Source organism: Solanum tuberosum, unplaced genomic scaffold (assembly GCF_000226075.1).
Source record: "Solanum tuberosum cultivar DM 1-3 516 R44 unplaced genomic scaffold, SolTub_3.0 scf00262, whole genome shotgun sequence".
Lineage (NCBI taxonomy): Eukaryota > Viridiplantae > Streptophyta > Magnoliopsida > Solanales > Solanaceae > Solanum > Solanum tuberosum.
This window is the reverse complement of record NW_006239186.1, coordinates 102440-127060: the sequence shown is the minus strand read 5'-3', so window position 1 is coordinate 127060 and position 24621 is coordinate 102440. Positions and strand designations below refer to the sequence as shown.

The 24621-nt window shown below is 33.6% G+C and overlaps 3 protein-coding genes, 1 long non-coding RNA gene and 1 pseudogene across 7 annotated transcripts in view; 4 read left to right on the top strand and 1 right to left on the bottom strand.

Annotated features, from left to right (window-relative positions):
- Nucleotides 1–2478, top strand: part of LOC102600521 (chitin elicitor receptor kinase 1-like) — a 13422-nt gene extending 10944 nt beyond the window's left edge. For both annotated transcript variants that reach the window (XM_006357882.2, XM_006357883.2), the window contains exons 7-12: nucleotides 692–785; nucleotides 888–1039; nucleotides 1117–1208; nucleotides 1515–1653; nucleotides 1816–1914; nucleotides 2009–2478. In XM_006357882.2, coding sequence (XP_006357944.1) covers nucleotides 692–785; nucleotides 888–1039; nucleotides 1117–1208; nucleotides 1515–1653; nucleotides 1816–1914; nucleotides 2009–2173 — 741 coding nt within the window. In that variant the 3' untranslated portion in view covers nucleotides 2174–2478. The remainder of the gene's footprint in view (nucleotides 1–691; nucleotides 786–887; nucleotides 1040–1116; nucleotides 1209–1514; nucleotides 1654–1815; nucleotides 1915–2008) is intronic.
- A 2976-nt stretch (nucleotides 2479–5454) lies between these two features.
- Nucleotides 5455–6441, top strand: LOC107062731 (uncharacterized). The gene is made up of 3 exons (XR_001474805.1): nucleotides 5455–5571; nucleotides 6125–6268; nucleotides 6350–6441. It is a non-coding gene; the product is annotated as an uncharacterized lncRNA (long non-coding RNA).
- Nucleotides 6442–8822: 2381 nt separating this feature from the next.
- Nucleotides 8823–10834, bottom strand: LOC102586987 (potassium channel AKT1-like; annotated as a pseudogene).
- Nucleotides 10835–16789: 5955 nt separating this feature from the next.
- On the top strand, nucleotides 16790–22120 carry LOC102599964 (ribonuclease 3-like protein 3). 3 transcript variants are annotated; one of them, XM_015313702.1, is made up of 5 exons: nucleotides 16877–16960; nucleotides 18877–18999; nucleotides 19646–20018; nucleotides 20622–20768; nucleotides 21676–22120. In XM_015313702.1, the coding sequence occupies exons 2-5, from the start codon at nucleotides 18977–18979 to the stop codon at nucleotides 21946–21948; spliced, it is 816 nt and encodes a 271-aa protein (XP_015169188.1). In that variant the 5' UTR covers nucleotides 16877–16960; nucleotides 18877–18976; the 3' UTR covers nucleotides 21949–22120. The 3 variants fall into 3 exon arrangements, with proteins under 3 accessions (XP_006357943.1, XP_015169188.1, XP_006357942.1); XM_006357880.2 differs by having other exon boundaries at nucleotides 19630–20018; XM_006357881.2 differs by lacking the exon at nucleotides 18877–18999 and having other exon boundaries at nucleotides 16790–16960; nucleotides 19630–20018.
- A 1416-nt stretch (nucleotides 22121–23536) lies between these two features.
- Nucleotides 23537–24621, top strand: part of LOC102599637 (ribonuclease 3-like protein 3) — a 2810-nt gene continuing 1725 nt past the window's right edge. The window contains exons 1-2 of the mRNA XM_006357879.2: nucleotides 23537–23897; nucleotides 23986–24167. Of these exons, the coding sequence (XP_006357941.1) occupies nucleotides 23750–23897; nucleotides 23986–24167 (330 nt within the window). The 5' untranslated portion in view covers nucleotides 23537–23749. The remainder of the gene's footprint in view (nucleotides 23898–23985; nucleotides 24168–24621) is intronic.

The following is a 24621-nucleotide window of genomic DNA, read 5'->3' as shown; positions in this document are numbered from 1 at the left end:
CTCCACTAAGACCATGGGGTGAGAGGGGGGGGGGGGGGGGGTCGCAATACTAAAGCAATATCAATTCAATGAACTAGTTCAAAATAAATTACGTAAGCCAAGTGATTGCATTAGCTTGGTAGTCTTGCTGCTTGAGACATCTATCCTAATATAAAGCATAAATCAAGTAGTGGCTGCCACTTTAATGTTTGTTATGATCCTTGAAACCTATACTTGGAGTACCTTAGTTGTTACAATCTGCCATTCATTTACAACTGAATAAATTGCTTTAAATGCACCTAGAGTGCTCTGAAGAGAATTAAGGCCTCGAAGGGAATGGGTGCTGCAAACTACGCTAAAGCTAAAAGAACAAGGTTGGAAAAGTAAAATCTTAGATACAAACTTATAGTTGTAAAGTTATCAAGTGATGAGTGAGGTCTTGTTTTGATGCGGGTAATGACACACTTCAGGAAGGGTATGTGACCACTGTGAGATGATTAAAATCCACTTTCTTGATTTGATATCCTGAAGAAAGTGCAATAGTTGCTGCAACTAAGAGATTCCAGGGGATTCGTTACACTTGTTATTGAGGTTTGTAGTTTGGACAGGGTCTTCAACATTCTTAAACGGGAGGGCCATTGAAACTCAAAACATGGTGTAATTCTTCTTTTTCTTTACACTAGACTGATTGTTTCATTGATATCGAGTGCAGGTGCGCTTGATAGGCTATTGTGTTGAAGGTTCCCTCTTCCTTGTATATGAATACGTTGAGAATGGCCACATAGGCCAACATCTACGTGGTGCAGGTATCTTTGATGTGAATTAAATCACATTTCATAACTAACAATCTTTCAGTAATAGTTAGTTCCTTAAAGAACTTTTACTCAATCTGGTCAATTTATCTCCAGGAAGGGACCCATTGCCATGGTCTAAGAGGGTTCAAATTGCTCTAGATTCAGCTAGAGGTCTTGAGTACATACATGAACATACCGTACCAGTTTACATCCATCGTGATATTAAAACAGCAAATATTCTGATAGACAAAAACTTCCATGCAAAGGTTTGTCAAGGGGCACCTCTTTTGTGTTTGTCTATTGTGGGAGGCTGTTTTGTAATCGTGTTAATCGTCTGATTTAGGTTGCAGATTTTGGTTTAACGAAACTGACTGAAGTTGGAAGCTCATCTTTGCAAACACGACTTGTGGGTACATTTGGATACATGCCTCCAGAGTAAGTGTTTTCCCATTTTGAATTGAAACCTTAAGAGTAGTAATAGAGATGTTCCTCACCCTATTTTTTTCTTTGAAGAAGAGAATCCATTATTATTATTCTGAGAGTTGTTCCATAATTATGTCGGTGTATCCGTTTTTTGTTAAATGACCGGTGATCAGTGCACGGTCAGTCAGGAAAAGGGTAGTTCTAATTATAAACCAAGGTTTTCTCAATGCCTTGCTCAAAGCTTAAGTTGTTGCTTTCTGATTAAAACATTTCTTTTGAGTGCCTCATGTGACAGATTAGCACATTGCTTTTCTACAGGTATGCTCAGTATGGTGATGTCTCTCCTAAAGTTGATGTTTATGCTTTTGGTGTTGTCCTATATGAACTAATTTCAGCCAAGGAAGCGATTGTCAAGCCAAATGGTTCTGTAACTGAATCAAAGGGTCTTGTTGCTTTGGTAAATTTCTTTACATATTTCTTCGAAAGGACTATATGTTTGCTCTTCATTCCTTTTACTAGTTTCCTCCTCCTTCACTTTGATAGGCAATTTATATTTATATAACACTCTGATGCTAGTTTTTCGTAGTATTGATCCCTCTTTTGCCTTTGTTTATCATAGTTTGAAGAAGTACTTAATCAGCCAGAACCTGATGAAGATCTTCGCCAACTGATTGACCCAAGACTCGGAGACGACTATCCCCTTGATTCAGTCCGGAAGGTAATAAGATTTTAATGAAACTTGCATTGGTAGTAGCTAAAACAGTTGTTTCTTTCAGCTTCTTACAAAAAGTCCATTTCTTCACTAATCACAGATGGCACAGCTTGCCAAAGCTTGCACCCATGAAAATCCTCTAATAAGACCAAGTATGAGATCAATAGTTGTTGCGTTGATGACACTCTCTTCGTCGACAGAAGATTGGGATGTTGGATCTTTCTATGGAAATCAAGGTATGATAAACCTCATGTCTGGAAGGTAGTAAACCAAAATTACGCTCCCACACGCAATTAACATTTCATTCAGATCCATGCTGTTTAAGCATTGGATATGTGTACTACTTGTGCATTTTTACTTGTATAGTACTTGCTTGAATAGTGTAAGAAAAGCATAGAAAGATGTATTTCATTTGTAACATTTAGCACATACTTTGTGAGTTAGAAATGGAACATTTCCTCATGAGGAAATACATGTTTTCTTTGTTGTCTGCTGTCTGCTGATGTGACGAGCAGTGTTTATTATCAGAAGCCGAGCCAGGATTTTTAGTTTATGAATTCTTGTCTACAATTCATTTTACATATTGGTTTTGGATATATTATTTGTACTGAATAAATTAAAAAATTTATTTACAATTATATGGTTCGGAGTGACAATTACTATGTCTGAAATAAGACAGCAGCCGTACTTCTTCATATGTTCATTTCTTATGACAATTGAAGTCTAGTTTTCTTCATATTTGATGGCTTATCAGTTTCATCTTTGAAGTTTGAACTGTAATTTTGATGTCTATAAAAATCACTGTATTTTAATGTATATATCGTTTTTAAATACAATGATACAACCCTAATTATAATCCTCTACATAAGGAGCTTTTGCTACTGACTGTTTGCCCCTTAATTTAAGCCCCTTAAACCCCTCAATTTGCAACTAGGATTACTGACCTATGCACGTCATATCCACTCATCCGTTTAACAATAAAACTCTCTAATTTTCTCCATCTTTCTAACGGTATAAAAATATGAAACTACACTTACATTAATTACTACTAACATTAGCTACTCAACATTTTAAACACCTGTTAATAGTCAAATAAAAGTGGCAATGACACCAAATGCAATAGAAGTATCCAAGTATATATAAGTATCTCACTATATACAAATTCGAAAAGTATTCAAGTGTACAAGTATTCTACTGTAAAAAAATATGAAACTAAACTTACATTTACTACTCAACATTTTAAACAATTTTTAATAGTCAAATACAAATAACAATGACACCTAATACAAATAGAAGTATTCAATAGTATAAGAATTTGAAAGTATTATTATGAACCTCAATTTCTTCCTCCTGTTCAAATTATAAAACATTCATATAGATACAACAATTGCCTACAACCCTATTTGGAGTAGTGATTTTCATCATTGGATTGGTGAAAAAAATCTTCAACTGAAACCCATAAAAAATAAGCTCCGAAAATCATGCAAAGATCGTTAATTGTAAGGAATTTAGGGGGAAAGAGACGGTGATTGTACAGAGATTAGTGGGGAAGAAATGGTTGATTTGTGGGAAAGATTGAAAGAGAAACTTTGAAGGTGGGAACTAGGGAATAGTGAAGTGTAAAAAATAGGTAAAAAACTTGATTATGCGTGTAGGATAGATTTTGCTATTTAATAATGAAATATATTCATAATAAATAAATAAAGTATACTATAGCTATATTACTTTAATATTAATGTAATTTGCTATTTCTATAGTTTTTCCAACTAAAATTGACCTACCCCAAAACTGTATCCAATCCATATCAATTTCAATCCGGACCCCAATCTTAGGGTCCATTTAAATATGCAATATAAGTACATGTGGAACAGAACTATATATAAAATGACATAATGAAACACGAACGTACATATAAATAAAGAAAAAGGATGCTCAACAGAATCATAGAAAGGAATAAGAGAATTAGGAGTCATTGACACATTTTTACATTTAGGTTCTTAGTTATGGATTAGTTATTGTGAAAGTTCATTAGTATAATCAAACATAAACCATCATGTGAGCACATGTAGTGTAATCTCAATCCAATCAATTAAGTCATTTCACACCTTGCCGGGTGTGAAACATGATTACATATCATGAAGATCCATATTAGCTCGTACTGGAGATATATAGAGGAGTCGTCTGAACCAATAACATGACTTAATTGACACATTTTATTCAATTTTCTCATGTTATAAACTGGCGTGAATCAAAATAATTATCTCATAAAGTAGTAGGAATTTTGCAAGTTACCCTTAAAAATAGATGATCTAAAATAGTACTCCATTTGTTCACTTTTCCTTGTCTACTATTTCAAATAAATTCTCTTTTACTAATCACTTTTAACATATGAAGAATTTTTTATTTTTATTTTACCATCAACATGAACTACATATTTTTCAAATCATTTCTCAAGTCCTAAGGGTAATACAACTATACATCAATCAATATGAACATTATGATAAACTACTCATATTAATAGATGTTTCTTTAAAAAAAAAAACTTCTTTTTTTTAAGCAATGCGATTAATTTACAAAAATCAAAAGAGGAGGAAAAAAATAGAAACGAAATTCCCTACTTAATGTTAATTTCTAAAACATTCCCGCCAACGAGCTGAGCCTGGAGATTCTTGTGACGAAATTACCCCTGTCTTATCCTCAAGACAGCCTATAAACTGAAAGATAAAACCGTAAATATCCTTTAAGAAATAACGGTCAGGGGTAATAGTTGGTAACGAACTCAGCAGAGTAAACAGAGCTTACCTTCCTCATTTTCCATTGTCTCTGCAAAAAAAAAAAACCGAAAAATTGAGGCCATGAATGGTGTGAAATCTTGCTTCGAAAGGAATTGGAACAGAGACTTGATGAATGATGTGAAATCTTACTTCAGAAGGAATTGTAACAGAGACGAAATGATGAATAATGTGAAATCTTACTTGCTCTTTGCTCTGAGATTAATCAACATTGATCTGCTCCATAGTGAATAATTCTCAGATCCAGTCAATACAGTGGTTAATGTGCTTCCAGGAGTATCGGATGGATGAAGATAGAGTGGATGATTCCTTTTTGACTCTATCAACTCAAGTGTTTCACGAACAACGACCTGTGGTGCATCTTCTTCACCGGGCATTGTTTCTGATCGAAAGAAGCTCTGTTCTTCGCTAATGGAGATTTCCAAAATCGAACTATCAACTTGAATCAAACAATTATTGACTCAGATAGCTCTGATACCATATTGATTTTAGAGAGAAGTAATTTGGGAATTTTCAGATTACTATTTCAAAATGAATTGATTACAAAGTAAGAGGAAAAATCCTCTACTTATACAAGTACATGAATAGTAAGTATGATGGTCTACAGTAGTATAACCAAATTAACTAACTACTCTAACAAACTAACTAACTATGTGACTTACAAGTAATTAAATAACTAACTACAATTAAGTACTCGAATTAGCTAACTGATCATTCATATCTCTATCTTCAATAATCTTATTTCAGAAAGAATTGGAACAGAGACGACGTGATGAGTGATGTGAAATCTTACTTCGTAAGGAATTGGAACAGAGATGATATGATGAATGTGGATGAAATTCCCGTTGAAGTTCATACAAGCTTGAAGAAGGTACATACTACATGAATTTTCATTTTTCTTTGATTCGTAAGAAATAAAAATGTTGTAATTCATGAAATTATTCTCAGATTTTTCTTTATTGTAATCTGGTTTAGTCATCCGTAATAGCCGATCACAAGATGATCGTGCTAAAATCCCCAGTTCTTATATCGTCATGATTCATGAATTTCGCGAAGATTTTCGTGGAAATGGCGATAAGATAGTCAGGTTCTTTTTTCAGGATACATGAATTTCGATATTCTCAGAAAATTTTAATGTTTGCCCTTTTTTTTTGCTCTTCTTTTGCACTTGCTTATACAGTAAGTGATAAAATCCCCAAGTTGTTTTTTAGTAGCGAGTTTGCTACGGAAGCCTTGCTCCATATTCAGTGTTGAAAGTTGCTTTTGAGTTGAATTTTACAGCCTTTGGCTTTATAAAGATTGAAAATTATGAACTTAAATTCTTGAAAGTATGAAGGTAGTATAGATATTGAACACATTTTTGCTTCTGCCTCTAAGTATTGGATTTCCCCTTTTCCTGTGATTGATTGGTTTTTGCTGAATAGGTGTATCTTACTCTCTTCTGTGCCATGTTGAGCTCTACTTTTGGATCGTACGTATGATGGATTTCAGTAGCCGGGGGGAAATTCACAGTCCTTCCTTATGTAGCAAGTTTAATCTTGATTTACTATACTCCACCAGGGAGAGTGGTACGTGATCAATGACTCGTAAATTTTGTTGAATTATTCTTGAAGTAGCTTCTAATAATGTAAATCTTCTGTCTTATGTAGAAGACGAGGGTCTTACTCTTGATGTTGGCTGCCTGTTTATTCGGTGCTTCTGTTAACGCTTTTACAAATTATCTCTTCAAAATCGAGCAACGGTAAGACTCAAATGATGCTAAGCAATGTCTAGATATCTGTTGTTGATCAAGTTTTCTGTGTTTTCTGTTTTACTGGTTTCTTGTCATATCATATTATCAAGAACCTGTTTTTTGTAGTTTCAATTGTGTACAAAGAGAGATTGTATATATACTTGTGATCCTTAATAATCACTAGATTTACCGGAAATCCTAATTTTTGAGCATGAATGAGCTGCTCTCTTTCTCAAGACAAGTGCTGCTCTCCATCGCGATTTATATCATTCTTGTGCTGTTTGCTAAAAGTGGCTACTAGAATTTGTGCATTCTTGGCTAATTTATATGTTGTTACCACATTTGCTTGCTCTGTTTCTACCCTGCTCCTTCTGTATGTGTAGTTGATTAGCCCTTCTATAGAATATTTTGATAAATCTTGACATTCCATGGTTGTTCTCCAGCTATGTTCTCCGACTTTTGGCAGGTAAAACAACTGGTTGTGGAAGTTTCTTGTATAGAATCATCAGAACAAGGAAAAGGAGAAAAATCTACCTTGGTTGCATGAAATATTGTTTCTTCATAGTCCACCTTTGGTTTTGTTGTCTTGGACAGCAGCCACACAATTCATTGGGTGATAAACGTAAGCAGTTGCATGCATACAATGTGATCACAGTCATTTTTTGAACTTGTTTATTCTAGTTTTGAACTCGCCTCTGTCTAATGAATGAATAATATAAGTGACTTGAATACTGCTTGTGATAGATGCACCTTGCGCAGACATTATTCATGGGGTACCTTGTGATATATAGCCAAGAGCTATTGTATGATGCTAACTTAGGAGATATTAACTTCGTCAACTGCACATTCACCGTCTTCCTCCATTTACCGGGCATATTGATCCATGCTGCAAGACTATACCTACAGGATGCAGAAATTGAGCAACAGGAACAGAATTAAAGCTGATGCACCTTGGAACTATAGAGAGTAGAATGTGCACCTTACTGTAAATGATTAACAAATATTCTTTTGTGTCTACATTTTACTGATTGAATTTGGAATTCGTTTGTCTAAACCAAACTTCTTTGAATGTGGGGATCAAAATATGTAGTATTTGTTTTCTCCTTCTCTTCTCTGGGAGCTCCTTCCCTTTCCGCTCCCTTGGTGACTCGAATTCATAACCTTAGAGAGTTGGAAGGGAGGAATGCTCAAGAAATAGAAGAAATTCCAATTTTGTAAATTTGGTATTAGTAGTTCAATGTGGGGATCAAAATATGATAAGATGATATTAGATGGTTCTTTGTACATCTGTTTGGAATCAAATTGAAGTCCACTCGTTTCCGGTAGGGCTGTGCAAAATCAAATCGATAATACATAAAATCAGATCGAACCTACCTATGCACACCACTAATTTCTGAGTCAAGGTACAGCATGACTAAAAAGGTCATTCATTAAGGCACGAAAAAATTGTTATTATCTGTGTTTCAACCCGTTCTTTAACAAATCAGTTTCTGTTTTACAATGAAGAAACTACATAAATTCTGAAATAGAAATGTAGAAGAAGCAGAAAAAGATTTCGTGCCCACAAGTTATTTGTGTCCTTACGAAATTATAAACGCCTCACTATTGCAAAGAAATTAGGTTACTTCCAAGTTATTGTGGTTTATGTCATATGTGGATGATTCTGATGTTGAGCAGCCTGATGATATCCGGACGAAAGGGAAGGACATCGTTCAGCCAAGACTGGAAACATTCAAAGAGCAGCTGAGTCCTTTAAGGATTTGGGTAAGCAAGTAGAGCATAAATGTACAACTATTGTTCAATATTTGCTTCTGTCGCTATCTAACGAATGTTAACCTTTATTCTCAGGCTGAAGAGAAGTCGATAAAATGGCGTTTAGAGAAAAATGAAGACATTTGTAATCTTGTATCATATGACCTGTCAGCAGTTAGTATTTTCTATGTATCCTGCAGTATTAGGTTTTCTGTGTAAATAAAGCTCTAAGTATTCCATAGAATTAGTCGAGGTGTCTATCAAGTTGACCCGGACATCATACCTTATTAGAGTTGGACTGGAACTCATCACTTTGGCTCCTCCACAGACCTTTAGGCAATAACTCACGTTATATTTTAAAAGAAACAATACTGTATATTTGTATACCAGAATGCAGTGTTAAAGATAAAGAATTTCCAGAATTTGAAGAATTCAGTTTACATCAACCTACTAAATACATTTTTCTTTTTAATTGCCCACCCGGTGTTGGTACCACTATGCGGTTCGGCTGTTTTGGATTCATGTCGAGAAGTACCAATTTGGGGGTAAGATTCTTCCTATCTCATTTTCAAAATGATGAGCACAAAATTTACAGATTAATCAGATTCATTTCTGAAGTATGTACAATTGAGCTGTGTTTAATTTTCTGAAGTAGCAAGAACTAGATGATCTCCATCTCTTATCACAGCAATGTCCTCAATAAGTGCTCCATCTTCAGTTAGTACTTTCGCGAGAGAGATGCCATATTTCTCAGCACCGATATCAAGTAGCTCTTGAATGGAATCCGGCAAAAGCACAACCCTTCTACGCATATGAGCTTTCTCTAGACAACCGATGGTTATTCTGTCTGGAATTCTTGAATTGTCAATTTTAGGTGATGTTGTTTCTCCCGGAGTGGAGAAATGAATCGTGGGATCGCTCTGATATTTGGTAAGGAAGGGAGCACCAGGCGCCTCAGGAGGACAGACATTGGTTTCTTTACTAGTTGGTTGCATCAAGTTGAAAAGCTCCTTTATCTCTTTGTAGTCCTGATATTCAGCCAATGCTCTTGTTGTCCAACCATGAACGTCTGGTTTATCAATGTCAGTTGCTTGTTCCATCAGGAATTTAACTATTTCCACATTCTCCTCAGAAATAGTAGTGTGCATTGCTGCAAAACATAAGCTAAGAGGCATGTCTATTACTCCTTGAGCCAGCATATGTTCTATATCTGTTAATACTGTTTTCATCATTGGGTCCGTTTGCTCTTTCCAATGCTGAAGGAGATTATTCATGATTATTGTCCCGTCTCCTATATTTTCTTTAAGATGTTGAAAAATGAAGTACGATCCAAGCGTAGCAGTTGGGATATTCTTTTGGTTCGAACATTAAAAAGTTGAGGCTTACAGCAAAGGACACCAACTTCTCCACAAAGATCCCCCGTCTTTAACTCACCAACTACCTGATCCATTCCGTTCCTGTGTGATATAAGTTCCACTGCTCCAGTAACCAGAATGTACAGATCTGTAGGTGCTTCATTTTGCAAAATGACATCCTCTTTTGGAGGGAAATACTTGGCCTTCATCTCAGAAACCAGTTGAAAAAGCAAGTCATTTGATACCCCGTGGAATAAGTAGGCCTTATCCACCAGTGGATAGAATAGATGATGTGAAATGGCAGATCGAATAGCTTTGGGTAGTGTTTCAAGAGTTCCTTGCTGCTGCAGACCTTCCGAATCTGTTCTGTACATCATAGACAAGTGATCTAGCATCTGTTCTTCAAGTCGAACAGGCAGCTTATTCCTTTGTGCAAAGCTTGAGGCAGCTTGAATATCATCCCTAAATTTCTGTGTCTTACTGATTCCATGGATAACCAAGTTGGTCATGTTTCCAATAATATATGCAGTCAACCCGAGGTCGAATAGCATGTACATCATGGTGAATATCATTTCCTCTGTAGCAACCGCGTGCAAATCCCCATATCCAGTTGTTGTAAGCGTTGTAATAGACCAATACATAGACATTACATAGAGATCCCAGATATTCCTTCTCCTACTCATATCATGCAAATTCCCCAGTGCAATCCATGCTTCCCTGCTATCTTTTTCCCGCGCAGCAAGAAAGTAGTAGAAGCTGCCAGCAGAATGAACAGCAAAAAGAGTGACACATCCAAAGTAACTGAACTTGCTGTTTTTCTCCAATCCAGCAAACATAACACTAACTCTTCTAAGACGCCATAGACGAAACATACTCAAGTATCCATATGATTGAGGCAATGCTTTCAAAGGTATGGTGGATATCAAATCAAATATAAACCCGGATTTTACATACCTTAAAGCAATGCGCTTTGGGTCATCAATCATAGTGTAAGTTGATTTATCAAGATATGCAACAAAGAATAATGAGAGGAAAATGTCAATGACAAAAAAAACATTAGTTATGTTATCTAACATGGCAATAAGTCCTTGAGGTCTTTCTAGAAATCCAAACTGAAAAGGTGACGCCCATGCTGTGTAGAAAACAAGAAGCAACAAAATTGCATGCCAAGCCCTGTAAACGGGATTAGAGGGAGAGATGATGTAACAACGGAGCTTAATTTTGCAATTACTATGGGCGCCAAGAGAAGGAAGAATGTCACTAGTAATACCATAGTGAGAACTTTTATCGTCCATCAAATTAATAAGCTAAAACCTTATACACCAAACTACTTTCCCAAATGCCCCCACCGGCCCTTCTCCTTTACGGGTTTGGATTTTTCGCATCAGATATTTATTTATCTCTTTCTTATAGGCCAAACTTGAATGTATTTTGTTTGTGCGAGTTATATAGAATAAATAAAAAGTCATTGTTCTTATTGAAAAAGGATTACCACAACTTTTTCCTATAATTGGTTTTGGAAACTTTTCCTTTGTTAGTCCTTTTCTTTTTTCTTCCTCTTGTGTATAAGTAAACGGAATTATCAACCAACACACGTATAATTAAAATAAAATATGATATACTAAAGAGAGAAAAAAATCCCTTCGTGCATAGTGATTTTGAAACTTACCTTAAAAGGTTTGAAAAAATAGGTTTTTCTTTTTCAAAAAAATCCAAAGCATCTTTATTTAAAGGGTAAATCACCAAGGCATATTATATTAAGAAAATATTTACCAATGGCAATAGAATTTTCTTAACAAAATATAACATTTTTTTAGAATTAAAATAGTACAACAGTCCAAAGGACCCATCTTCTCTATTTTTCCGCCTTTCTTTCTCTACCATTTTTTCTATAATTTCTCTTCTCTTCTTCAAAATTTTCACCCAAATGACTATCTTTAAATCAATTTTCAGCCTTGTTGCTTCATTTTCATCCAAAAAAAAAGACCCAGAAATTCGTGTGCACTATCAGAGATTCCAAATCTCTAAAATTACAGCAACAAGGGTTTACCATTGATGGCCATTATAAAGCTTCAAGCTTTAAATTCATTACTTGAGTTTTACAAATTTGTGATTAGTTTGAATTAGTGGTTCTTCCAAATAATTGAAAATAACGTTTGGAGTTTATATCTTAATTTTAAGAAAGATTGGTTAAGTTCAACATTGATTTTAGGAGAAATGTCAGATTAAAGCTTGAAGGGAGTTTTCGAAATTGTCTCTCAATTGTATTAAAATTGAATTATATTTGTTTCATAATTATATTAAAATTGAATTAAACTCATAAACAATACATTTATAATAAAAATTGCTAACATATCCCTTCTTAGTGATACCAATCAAAATAATTTTGATAATTCATTTATAATATATGCATGATACTTTTTAATACATATTACGATCAATACTTCTTTGTGGAGGTTGGGTGTGTTTGTTGTGCACATGTGGAGTCCATGTGGCATTTTAGCACACACATAGATGTTTTGTTAAACAGAAGGGCAAGTGTGGTCAAATAGTTAGACGGGAAGGACATTTTTTAGTCGAAATATAGTTTAAGGGTATATTTAAGCTATTTCAAATAGTTTAAGGATAATTCTAACCCTTTTTCGTAGTCGTCTATGTGGAGGTGGGGTCTGTTTGGTGTGCACATGTGGCATCCATGTGGCGTTCATGTGGCATTTAACACACACATGGATACTTCCGTTAACTAGAATGGTAGGCAGTGGCGGATCTATTAAGGCATGTGAGGGTGCCATGCCACCCCCGAACTTCGACGGAAACTCTATATATACATATGTATATATATATATAATATTTATATTTATATAAAGCGTGCCACCCAAAGAACAAAATTGGCTTGTGGTGCCACGGTAGGAGAGCAACTTTAGAAGGCTGATGTTGCGGGTTCGAATCCCATTTGTACCTATTTTTTTGAGAAATACATCCTTTTAAGAAAAATGAAATTGCTGCACACGTTCTTTTAAGAAAAATTAGAGAACTAAAATTAATTTATATCGAAAAGATGAATAATTTAATCAAATATAAAATTAATTTAATCGATAAGTCTATTTTGACACCCACGGAGTTTAAATCCTGGATCCGCCACTGATGGTAGGTATGGCCCAATAGTTTGATGGAAAGGGTATTTTTGAGCCGAAATATAGTTTAAGGGTATATTTAAGCTATTTCGAATAGTTTAAGGGTACTTTTGACCCTTTTCCGTTATTTATAATACACTTATAATACAATATAATGCCGACATAATACATCTTTAATACATATTGCAGACATCACTCCCTCTTTAGTGATGCCTATCAGAATTATTTATAATACAATATAAGATCGACATAATACATCTTTAATACATATTGTAGACATCATCACTCCCTCTTTAGCGATGCATATCAGAATTATTTATAATACACTTATAATACAATATAATATCGACATAATTATACATCTTTAATACATATTGCAGACAACATCACTCCCTCTTTAACAATGTCTATCCGAATTATTTATAATACTAACATAATACATCTTTAGTACATATTGCAGACATCACTCCCTCTTTAGTGATGCATATCATAATTATTTATAATATAATGTGATACTGACATAATACATCTTTAATATGTTACATAATTCCTATTTTAATATAATTTTAAAAAAAATCATATCTTCAAATATTATCAGGTATGAACACGAATATTAATATAACCTTCACTAAAATGGGAATCGTCCCCAAACATCACAGCAAATTAGAAACTAACCTTCTTCTCTGCAAATTAATCAGCCTAAGATTTTTCGGCCTATAAAATAACCCTAAGTTCTCTATGGATCTTCGGCCTTTAATTTGATAAAAGCCCAACTTCTTTCATATTGTTGAGAGATCAAGAAAGAGCATATATATATATAGAGAGAGAAAAGGAGACGCTTGCAAAAGAGATAAATCTAATAACTATATATTACTGTTATATATTGCTATAAATGGTAATAATTAAAAAGTATATTTAAAAATAGTAATTATTTATTAAAAGGGACTCACCCAAGTAATTAATCCAACTAAAATTTGACCTACTCCAAAACTATATCCAATCCATATCCATTTCAATCCTGACCCCAATCTTAAGGCCCATTGAGATATGCGATATAAATACATGTGGAATAGAACTATATGTAAAATAACATAATGAAACATTAACATACATATAAATAAAGAAAAAGGATGCCCAACAGAATCATAGAAAGGAATTAGAGAATCAAGAGTCACAAACATGTTTTTACATTTAGGTTCTTAATTAGTTATGGGTTAGTTTGTTATGAAAGATAATTAGTATAATCGACATAAAATGTGAGTACATGGAGTGTGATCTTGACCCAATCAACTAAGTCATTTCACACCTTGCCGGGTGTGAAAATGATTACATGTCATGAGGATTCATATTAGCCCAAATTGGGAGACACATAAAGGAGTCGTCCGAACCAATAACATGATTTCATGTGTTCATGTGTTCATCGTTAGACTTATACCTTCTCAGTTAACCATTTATTCCATTAAGTTTTCATGTTCATAGATTAGCCCGAGGGCTCGACTCATATTCATAGGTTTTTTCACTTTGTGCACCATAACTTGCAAATGATAACTCATAATCAAGAAATGCGTGTCATAGTTCGTCTCAAAGAAAAAACATGTCATAGTATTTTAAGTTCAATTTCTTGAGGAGTTTCTATGGGTTTAAAATTGTCAAGATCATATATATCGTAAGAAATCATCAATAAAATAATCAAATAAATCATTAAGCTTAATTTTCAAAATAAAAATCACTCCTTTTTTTTTTCATGTTCATTTGCAATTTTACGGTGAGACCCGTACAACTCATAGGAAATAGAGGATCAAGTTATGAGATTTCATTATAAATTCAAGTATATTCATGGATGGAATTTTGTAGACATGAGGCATAATCGTGGGAAAGAACAAAGGTCTGCTCGGACATAAAAGATAGCTTTACATACCTTAATTGCTTTAAATACCCAAAAAAATCTAATCTTGAAAGGAGAAAAATAATAAAAATCTTTCTTGAACCTTGGGGATGAACTTTTCTAGAAAATCCTAGGATTGTAGTGTAGAATATTACTGAAAATTCATAGTTAATGATTAGGATGATTAATAATACTTTAAAATACATGAAAGAAACATATTTTAATATTGGAGGTTGAGACAATGAGAGAAAATCGTTTGAGGATTGATGAGAATGAAAAATAGAATGAAAATATTGGAGATGTAAGTGTTTTAAAAATTTCGCCAGCCATTATGTGATGCCAAAAGTGTAGATCGTACAATAGGAGTGTTACGTAAACTTCTGGTCGCACAAATAGACATTTTTGGTCGCACAATTTCTCTATTTTGCTATCTTTTGGTAAAATGATCATAATCTTTTACTCCAAAGTTAAATTGATGAGAGCTTTGATGTGTTGAAAATTAGACTTACGAATCTTTAATTTGACAGATAATGGGTCACATAACTCTTCCTATTTTATGAGAGATGCTTGTTTGAAGTTGGAGTGCTCATATGAAAATTTCTTCAACGGAGAAGCTTTAAACTTAACTTTGGGTTAGAGGTTCCTTATGATCTTAATTCACATCTAACCCACTCTCCAAACTTAAAAATTAACCTCTTCATCTAGTTCAATTGATTCGTCGTGTCCGAGTCTAATTTCATAAGTGAAACAGTTCAAATCATAGTCCAAAAGTTTGAGGTGCTACAAGAGATAAGCAACTCACTGTATAAAAAAGAGTGCAAAATACCGTGAGAAATAACCTCACAAAACTCACTCAAAATTTAATAAAAAATTCACACAAAAGATAGGATAACACTTATGTCTCACAATTTCTCCCCTTGACAAGATTCTCAAAGTCCTTAGGACTATAATTGTGGATGCTACCAAATTCGAATAAAGGAGCTTCAATATATATAGTCCAAAACTTTTTCCTATAAGAAAAATGATTAGCCAAATATGAAAAAAAATATGATTTTCTTTTAGAAAAAGAAAAGTCCAATTATAGCAAGAAAATCAACACAAACACCCAACACCAAAAATGATAAGTACTTCAAATGTGCCAAATATATGAAATCAATGTACTTTATCGTCAAGGATGAAGTTCAGAAACAAAAAGTGTCATGTGAAAATATTAGAATTCATCTCATAATTGCAAATCCGTGAATGAATGATTTACAATAAAAGATATTAAAAGAATATATTCAAAGAACGAGTCTTGGTTGTTATGATCGATGCATTTATGATTTTTTGATACTATAAATTCAATTATGTGTTTACGATATACATTAATGATTTTTTTTATAATGATGTCTACATTATTATTTTGAGATATCGTAAGATAAGTCTTAATAAAACATTATAGTGAACCATATGTTAAATATTTTGTAGCTCATGAATATGATATGATAAGTTGCTAATGTAGTCGTTTATGGAAGGTAGTATGTAGTTCAATTTTTCTTTAAGTACAATTGACATAGCCAATAATAGTAGTTTATCTTATTGTGGTATATATAATGGATATTATAAAAGAAATTTATTTTATGCGCAATTAATGTTTATGTCATTAAATATTAATGTTATGTCATCATTGAGTCAAGTGAGAAGGTATAAGTCTTATTAGTTATTGTTTTATTTGTGGTCTAATTAGTGTAAAACTCATAACCAATACTATTTAATAAAGAATAGATCTTATTCGTATCAAATTATTTAATGAACGTACCATATTAAATTTTAATCTCTATAAATTGATCGTTTAATTTATAGATTACCATATATTTTCTATACAATTCCATCATCGACAATAAACTATAATTAAAAAACTAGCTTGTGCAACTAAAAATTAAGCTCCTCTTTCTACAATAAAGTTTAAACTTGTCTGCCGATAGATAATAGCAAGTGTTCAAAGAATCAATTGAGATACAATCAAAGCTCATTAGAAGTAATTTAAAAATATCATAAAAATATGGTGCAATGCATGAGGTTAATCTTCTCTTAATTAGAGGTCTTGGATTTAACTCTGAATATATAAAAATTCTTGACAGAAAAAGCTAATAAAAAATAGTGGAACAATGCAGATAAAGGGGAAAATAAAAATTGAAAATTAAAAAATAAATAGATATATATTTATATGCTACTAAAAGAATTCTTGAAAATACAAGGGGGCGGGGCGGGGGTAGGCGTAGAAGGGGAAGGAAACAGCTCAAGGGAAGCAATGGTGAGAAGAAGAAATCAGTAGCTGCTTCAGTTACAAATGGAGTCTTGGTTACGGCCTTTCTTGGCTCAAACCCTTAATTGGGTCTCCACTCAAAACCTCCACAAATATGGTTAGCAATTCCAATCTCTGTTTCTTATCGAATTTTTCTGGCTTTTAAAAAGTATATCTGAGCTTAAAAATTGAAACTTTTATCAACGGCCGGCTGATTTTTCTTGATTGATTGATGGGTATATAAGGATTTATGGAGCAAGATGAAAAATAAATTGAAAAATAGAATTTGGTTTAAAGTTCTTTGGATGAAGAATCTAAATTTAATTTCTTTCCAGTTCTGAAATGTTACTTTGTCAGCTAACCAATATATAGTTTGATATTTTTTCGGATGATGGTGGTGTTGAGATCAGCTTAGGCGCACCTCGATTGATCCACAAGCATAGTTATGGAGTAAACCTGCCTACTAAGGCTTGGTGAGATGTGCTCACATTGAGTGTTGTAGCTGCAATCCATTTGAATTTAGTTTCGTACTAGAGGCGTTTTAAGCACTTGGACAATTTGAATTGATATTGATTATCCAGAATGTGAAGGAGCTATGCGGATCTCCTGTTATTGTGCCTTAGGTCATCTCATCTTAACCTAAGGCAATGGTTAACGTGGTACCACTGTATGCAAAGCTCAAACTTGTTCAAATTAATAAGCAGAGTAGAACACGAAAAAGGATATGTGAAACACAAGAGGGGGAGGTTAGTCAGATTATTAATCGACTGTTGTTTAGACGAAATAGACTTCCCTGCAGTTAGAAGATTTGCTAATTATGAAGGTTTATAAGATGCGTGAAGAAATAAAAAAGCATAGTTGACATAGAGATTTTTATATTGGTTTGGATCAATAATGTGGTGGCCTAGTCTAGTCCCTTTAGTTACAAGGGTTTCCTTAGAGCATTGAATGATTCTTCGTTACACGAATAGCCTAGTTGTGAACTATGAGAGTTCCCTGATCGGGAAGATTCCAGTGCAATTTTCGGTCACAACCTCAACTCTTATAGCTTTTAATCTCTCTCTTTTTTTTCACTAGTAAACTATGTTGAATAGAGTGCTTTTACAAAATGAAAGAGTGAATAGGGTTTTTGCTCAAGTGAAGTTGCACAATCTTCTTCTTTAAGGATGATTTGCTTTTATACTGTTTGGCTGCTTCTAGACCGTTGCTTGAACAGATTTGAATCAATCGATCTCTGAACTTGAATGTCATTGGATTGATCTGAGAATCGATCCTTGATTTTCAGCGATTTACTCTTAAGATAACCCAAGGGATCTTCTCCTTCAATCAAGGTATTCAGAGGTCCTTGATTGAGTGTCCTGATCTTTCTTGTCGTAAGCTCGTGTTCTCTTTCCTTGTGGTGTGCTTACTTGTTTCCAACTTTAGGCAAATCAATCTTCCTTGATTCTGGTAGTGTCTGCTTTCCTTCGTTGCGGTATGCTGCTGACTTGTTCCATCTATACGTGAATCAATTTTCCTTGCTTCTGGTGGCGTGTGCTTCCTTCCTTGTTTATAGTTATGCCTTCCCTTCACAGATTTTGGATGTCTCCTTATTTCTTTTTCGCACAGATCCTTTAGGATTAGTGCCATCATTAAAACATTAGTTAATGAAGCTTACAATATGTGTATCACAGCAATGGTTCAGTGCACGACTTAGGTTATATCATCATTCTCCATGTTGTAGGTCTTTGTCTCTGCTAAGAGAAGGATGTTACTGTGAGTTGCAAGTTGCTACTTGCTAGTATTGGTTTTTCAAGTAGTTAGTTAAGTCATTTGTTGACTTCTGTTTAGCATGCCGTAAGTTTTAGAAATTCCTACATTTACTAGTTCATGCTACCAATCAATTACTATTAGTTTAACCAAATAAATTTTGTTTAATATAAGAAGAAAAAGTTAGAGATAGAAAATGGTACTGTTATCTTGAACTGGCAATTGCTGGTAGTTTGGTCGTCTCATATGGCCCAAACGCTAAAATTTTTTTTTGATTCTAATCAGGTGCTACTGCTTTACTAGTAGTATCAGAATGATTCTTCAACCTGATGATATTCTTCAACATGCAAGTTAGTTGTAGTGGAAAAAGTAGGAATGCAGAGACATGGGAAGAAACAAGGAAATATGGTATGGCATTCTCTTAAAATGTGCTGTCGATGTTGCTGTGCTTTTGCAGCAAACTTTGAGGAGGTTTTATTATACCACGTGACTGTCAAGTGTCAACTATCGTTAGCTTATCCTTCTGCTTCACTTTATGATGATAGATCTTTCCAAGTTTGTGGTAGAAACTAAGAGTCTAAGCAACTTTACACTTTTCTTATATAGTTATTGACATAAACATTTCTCATAATCAACTCAAATCTCTGCAAATAGGTGACATTCTATTTAAAATTGACAAGAACTGATATAATTATATGTATGAGCCAAAGAAAAGCATCTATTAACCAAATTCAAGATCCAAGTTACTGTGTGAACTTCTCTTTTACAAACTCTCCTACACTACAGCTCTTGGAAATACTGTCTCACCTGCCCATGCAGATAGGTTTAAAAAGATCGCGGTTTTTCAGGCAGTCTGTGGAAGTAAAATAAAGAAATACCAAACAACAGTCGTGCTGCTTTGGAATTTCCTTCTTCCAGTTGATTTTATATTTATGCTTGTTAAATTGTTCTACTGGATTTAATGCAATAGACATGAAAGAAGATTTAATACTAGCTCTACTCATTGCTCTTGTTTGACTCAAGCTACTGTTTTGATAGGAGCTGTTTTGAATAGGTTCCTACCAGGCATCCTGGAAAATGAGGAGGCGACAAAAAGGGCATTGCAAGATGACAAATCACAAAATGTTGAGGAAGTACAGAAAATCATAGGGTACGACTTTAATGATCGGAATTTATTGCGGCAAGCTTTTACACATACGTCGTATCACAAGGACTGTATATCTTATGAGCGGCTCGAGTATGTGGGTGACTCGGTTCTTAACTTTATGATCACAAAAGAACATTTTTTTAAGTATCCAAGTCTTCCACCTGGGTTGTTGTCACCTCTACGTGCTGCAAATGTTGACACAGAGAAGCTTGCGCGTGCTGCTGTTAAGCATAGTTTCCACAAGTATTTACAGCATGGAAAGCCTATCCTTACGCGACGAGTAAGTAAGCTTACTAATGAAGGGCATTTGCTTTGTCTTATTTTTATTTCTTTTTTGGGTTACTTATTCGAAAATAAACCCTGTCTGGTATATTGGTGTCCAGAAAAATTTCTACAGTTTGGCATTTGGTTGCTAATTTTGATAGCACATCAACATTTAGCTGTTTCCTCTGTGTTTCCATGCCAGTGGAAATTGAAGCATTTTCACATACACACTTGTATATGAAATTCAGTTTTTCCATGTGTTTATAAGAATTTTAAAATATTTCCTTCTTTTCCCTTCACTGATCAGTGGAGTGTATGTATGTGAAAATAGAAAACCATTTCTTTCCATTTTCACATACAGACTCCACTGATCATTTTCACATACACACACTCCACTGATCAGTGAAGGGAAAAGAAGGAAATACTTCACATACACACACTGAATGAGAAAGTCTCACTTTACTTCCTCTGACTTTTCTCAATCTCGTCTAAAGTATGCTATTTTTCATTGATATACTGCTCCTTCCTTACCGCTTTACCTTTTTCTTGGTGTTTCATTTAAGGTTCCGTATGTGTCTCTCCATCTTTTCCAATTGACAAATGTTATCTTTATTCACAGATTCAATCATTTATAAATGTTCTTCCTGAGTATCCTTTGCATTCCCATGGATTGATAGATGCTCCAAAGGTGCTTGCTGATGTTGTTGAATCAACGATAGGAGCAGTATTTATTGATAGCAATTCTTCAATTGACACTACCTGGGAGGTATGTTCCTTCCCCCCCCTCAAATTCCTAATTGGAAGAGTGGAGCAAAATATTACTGGTACATGTACCTCTTATTGTGTGAAATGTTTCCATCGCAGTTCATTTGATTGGCTTGTAGTTCTTATAGGTTATATAGATTGCTAGGACCTACTTGAACCTCCCACCAAAGAAAAAACTGTCAAGAACCACCAAATATGGATAAACTATATATTGTATTACTACTTTATGACTGGAAGTTCATGAGGAATCTTGAAATGAATTTCTCCGGTTGAATGCTGAAGCAGCGACATTTACATCATATTATATGGAAAATAGAGAACCATTTTAGAATCGATGAGCTTGGGCGGTCAATTTCTATACTTCAAATTCAATCTAAACATGGTCCCCTGTAAGAGAATATACACCTAGGAGGTGGCAGTGAGGGGGACATTGAGGCGGATCTGGGATTCTGGACCACAACCCTTTTTGTTTACTGGGTTCTGGATAGATTATTTGTACATGTTAAATGAATTTCTTTAACACAAATATAAAGTCTGGACTAAAGCTGATTGGTTATGCCGAACCTAACTTTAGTGTAGATCCGCACCTAGGGGGACAAAGAGATACTTAATGCAGATATAGGATGTCACTTAATATCTGATATTACATGACTCAACCTCTTAAGGGGTAGACCCGTCGGGATAGGTTGCTATCTGGTCCTTTATGCATTGCACTATAGCTTCGGCCTGACACACCCCAAGAAATCTATAAAGATTGAATGTGTCACGTCGACTAATGAGAAGGGTAACTTATATAATTTTTGTTCTGTGTTTTCTTCTTGATTGGGGCTCAAAATGTCACTTGAACAGTATTCTTCCCATTCCTTGCCTCTTAATGCATGCTGCTTTTGATATTGGCTGACCTGTAGGTAGCGAAGATTCTATTAGAGCCCATAATTACACCGGAAATGCTTGAAACAAATCCGGTAAAGAAGCTATATGAGACCTGCCAGAAGCATAAACTTAAAGTTCGAGTAGTCGATATGTGGTCACATGATGGGAGTTTTGAAGTTTTTGTTGACAATCAAATGAGGGGAAAAGGCATGTGCCATGTAAAGAAAGAAATTGCATTGAACAGAGCTGCAAACAAAGCATATAATGAAGTTATTGGAATGCTAAGTGTTGGCAATATGAATAAATAGCTCATAGAGAATAATCTGGCATTAGAAATACAACTATTTGTCTCTATTTTGTTCCTTATTGCAAGTTGGAATACAGACTCAATTCTTTTGAAAAATCCACAAGGCATTGTTTTGATTGAGTTATGTTTTCAAGTTCCACTCAAATTAGTTAATAATTAATCGTTTTGATGGACTGTTTTTACATAAATGATAAGTAGAAAAGTTGTAGGAATTAGATTAAATAATGCACAATAAGTGCAAGAATCCACAAGATTATGAAATTCAAATAATAAAATTGACTTTAGTTGGAATAGATTTTTGGTGTTGAATCGTGTGTATTGGATTGTGAAATTCAAATAATAATTTTATTTTGGCAAAACAAATTTATTTACATATGACTGAAATTTTAGTCAATTTTATATTATTATTTTTTTGTTCTTTAAGTCATATATGATTGAAGTGCAGACCTACATGAAAAACTTAAAAGAGTGCTAAATTGGTTTGCTAGATTTGTTGTTGTTTTTATAAATTGATGATTAATATTTATTTATTTTATAATAAATGAAACTTATATTTTAAATTTGAGCTTAGTTGATTTAGGTATTCAATAAATTGTTGAAATTCGAATAACAAAAAATTAGCAAAAATTTAAGTAAAATGCAAAATTTCCAACCAAAGGGACCCTTGAATTCATATTCATAATTTCACATGTATCATCATTCATCATTGAGTACCTTTTTAGTTAGTGGGGAAACAAAACATTGTGTTGCTTGGTGGCTAAGGTTTGAATATATAGTACAATAATTGAACTTTGGTTTAACCAATTACATTTAAGAAAAAATACTTTAGCTCAAGATTGACAAGTTGTATTATTGTACTATAGGTTCAATAATGGATCAGACTTCCCCTATGGGCTATGCCTTTTTTTTTCTTCCCTTTCATTTTCATGGACAATTCAGTATCATTGTTTTTCTTTTTTACCGACCTAGTCACAAGACAGGACACATCCTATGGATCCTTTTTTTCGTTTTTCATTTTGTGTTTAAAGTCTACACTAAAATGTTGGAGTGCGCATTACAGAGCTTACTCAGATGTGACACTTCTAATAAGATTTTCTCCTTACTTAAGGCTCTATCCAAAACCTCTAGTTAAAAGTGAAATAATCACACCACAGCACCCTAACCCATGTTGGTATCCTATGAACCATTTGTTTGCTTTATTCCATGATTTAGGGTGTGATGGATACAACATAAATTATTTTTCATGAAAAATATTTTTAAAAGCCTTTTTTCACGTTTAGTAATTAAGAAAATATTGTATGAGAAATATTTTTATGTAAACTAGCACAAAATATTATAGGGGTGGGATGAAGTGGAGAATGGGGTTCGTGAGTGGGATAGTCACGAGGATTGGATGAACAGGGAAAAGACGATGAATTTGGAATATTACTAGAACTTGTTCTTTCTTTTTTATATTAAGAAAGTCATTTTCCTTATATGAAACAATAAAGTAAATAAAAAATATATGGAACAATTTGAGTTCTTGCTATTTATTTGTTTATTTATTTCTTGCATAGTTTTCATCAAATCTAATAAATAGAGTTGAATCAATATTTGACGGTATCTTTTGATAAACTTAAAGGATGGACAAAACTACGAAGTACATACATAGAAGAACTAATTTGAACTTTTCCTTAAACATAAGGGACTATTTTTGTCATTTTATCTGACATCATCTTTATACAAAAAAAGTTCTATAAAATCCATTCTAAATTAGGAGACCTCACTTCAAACTTGTTATAATTTGAATTTGATATATAGCCATGGAAGAACAAAGCTTTCAACAACGGGAGAGGCTAGTAGAGGAAATAACAGGATACAAATTTAAGAATCCCGACTTGTTACATCAAGCTTTCACTCATCCTTCTGTCCCACAAAATTGGGCATCTAATGACAGAATGGAGTATTTAGGTTAGCAGTGAATTTTAATGGTTGAGTCTAACTAAAATCATTACTTTTTTTTTTTGAATTTTATGAACTAATTGATATTCTGATGTAGGTGATTCGGTTCTGAGTCTGATGATAGCAAAAGAACATTATTTTGCTTATCCTGATTTATCTTCTAAGGATCTCACAGATTTGAGAAGTGTCAATGTAGATACTGAAAAACTTGCTAGAGTCGGCATCAAATACAATTTGCACAATCATTTACGTTGTCAAATTCAATCATTTAATGAACAAGTAAGTAACAAATTCAATTCATTAAACATCTTTTAATTTTTGTCCATTGGAAACTTATTCGATAAAAATTAAATCAACACACCGAATTGATTTTATTTTTCTATTTTTTGAATTTCAATTTTTTGATCTATTTCAATTAATATTTTTAAATTTCGATTTTCGATTTCTGATTTTTCAAATTAAAAAATCAGTTAATTAAAAAAAATCGAAAATTTTGTATAATTTTTACCTTTTGCATTTCCCCCCTACCCAATTTCTTCCCGTCCAATAAACTATATTATCATTTAATTAATTTTTTACCATTTCTTATTTTCTTTTGTAGATATCTTATTTTTTTCATACAATTGGATTTGTAATATTAATTTCTAATAGACTTTAGCTGCTTAGCTTAGATTCATCTAATTTCAATTGTATCACTTAAAGTATTTTTTTCATTTTAGTCTATTTGCCCCCC

Excerpts from the sequence above, each read along its gene's own strand:
- LOC102599964 (XM_006357880.2), top strand. The coding sequence starts at position 18,921 with ATGATATTCTTCAACATGCAAGTTAGTTGTAGTGGAAAAAGTAGGAAT. Across the intron at positions 20,019-20,621 it reads AGCCTATCCTTACGCGACGA|ATTCAATCATTTATAAATGT; the intron begins GTAAGTAAGCTT and ends CTTTATTCACAG. Across the intron at positions 20,769-21,675 it reads CAATTGACACTACCTGGGAG|GTAGCGAAGATTCTATTAGA; the intron begins GTATGTTCCTTC and ends GCTGACCTGTAG.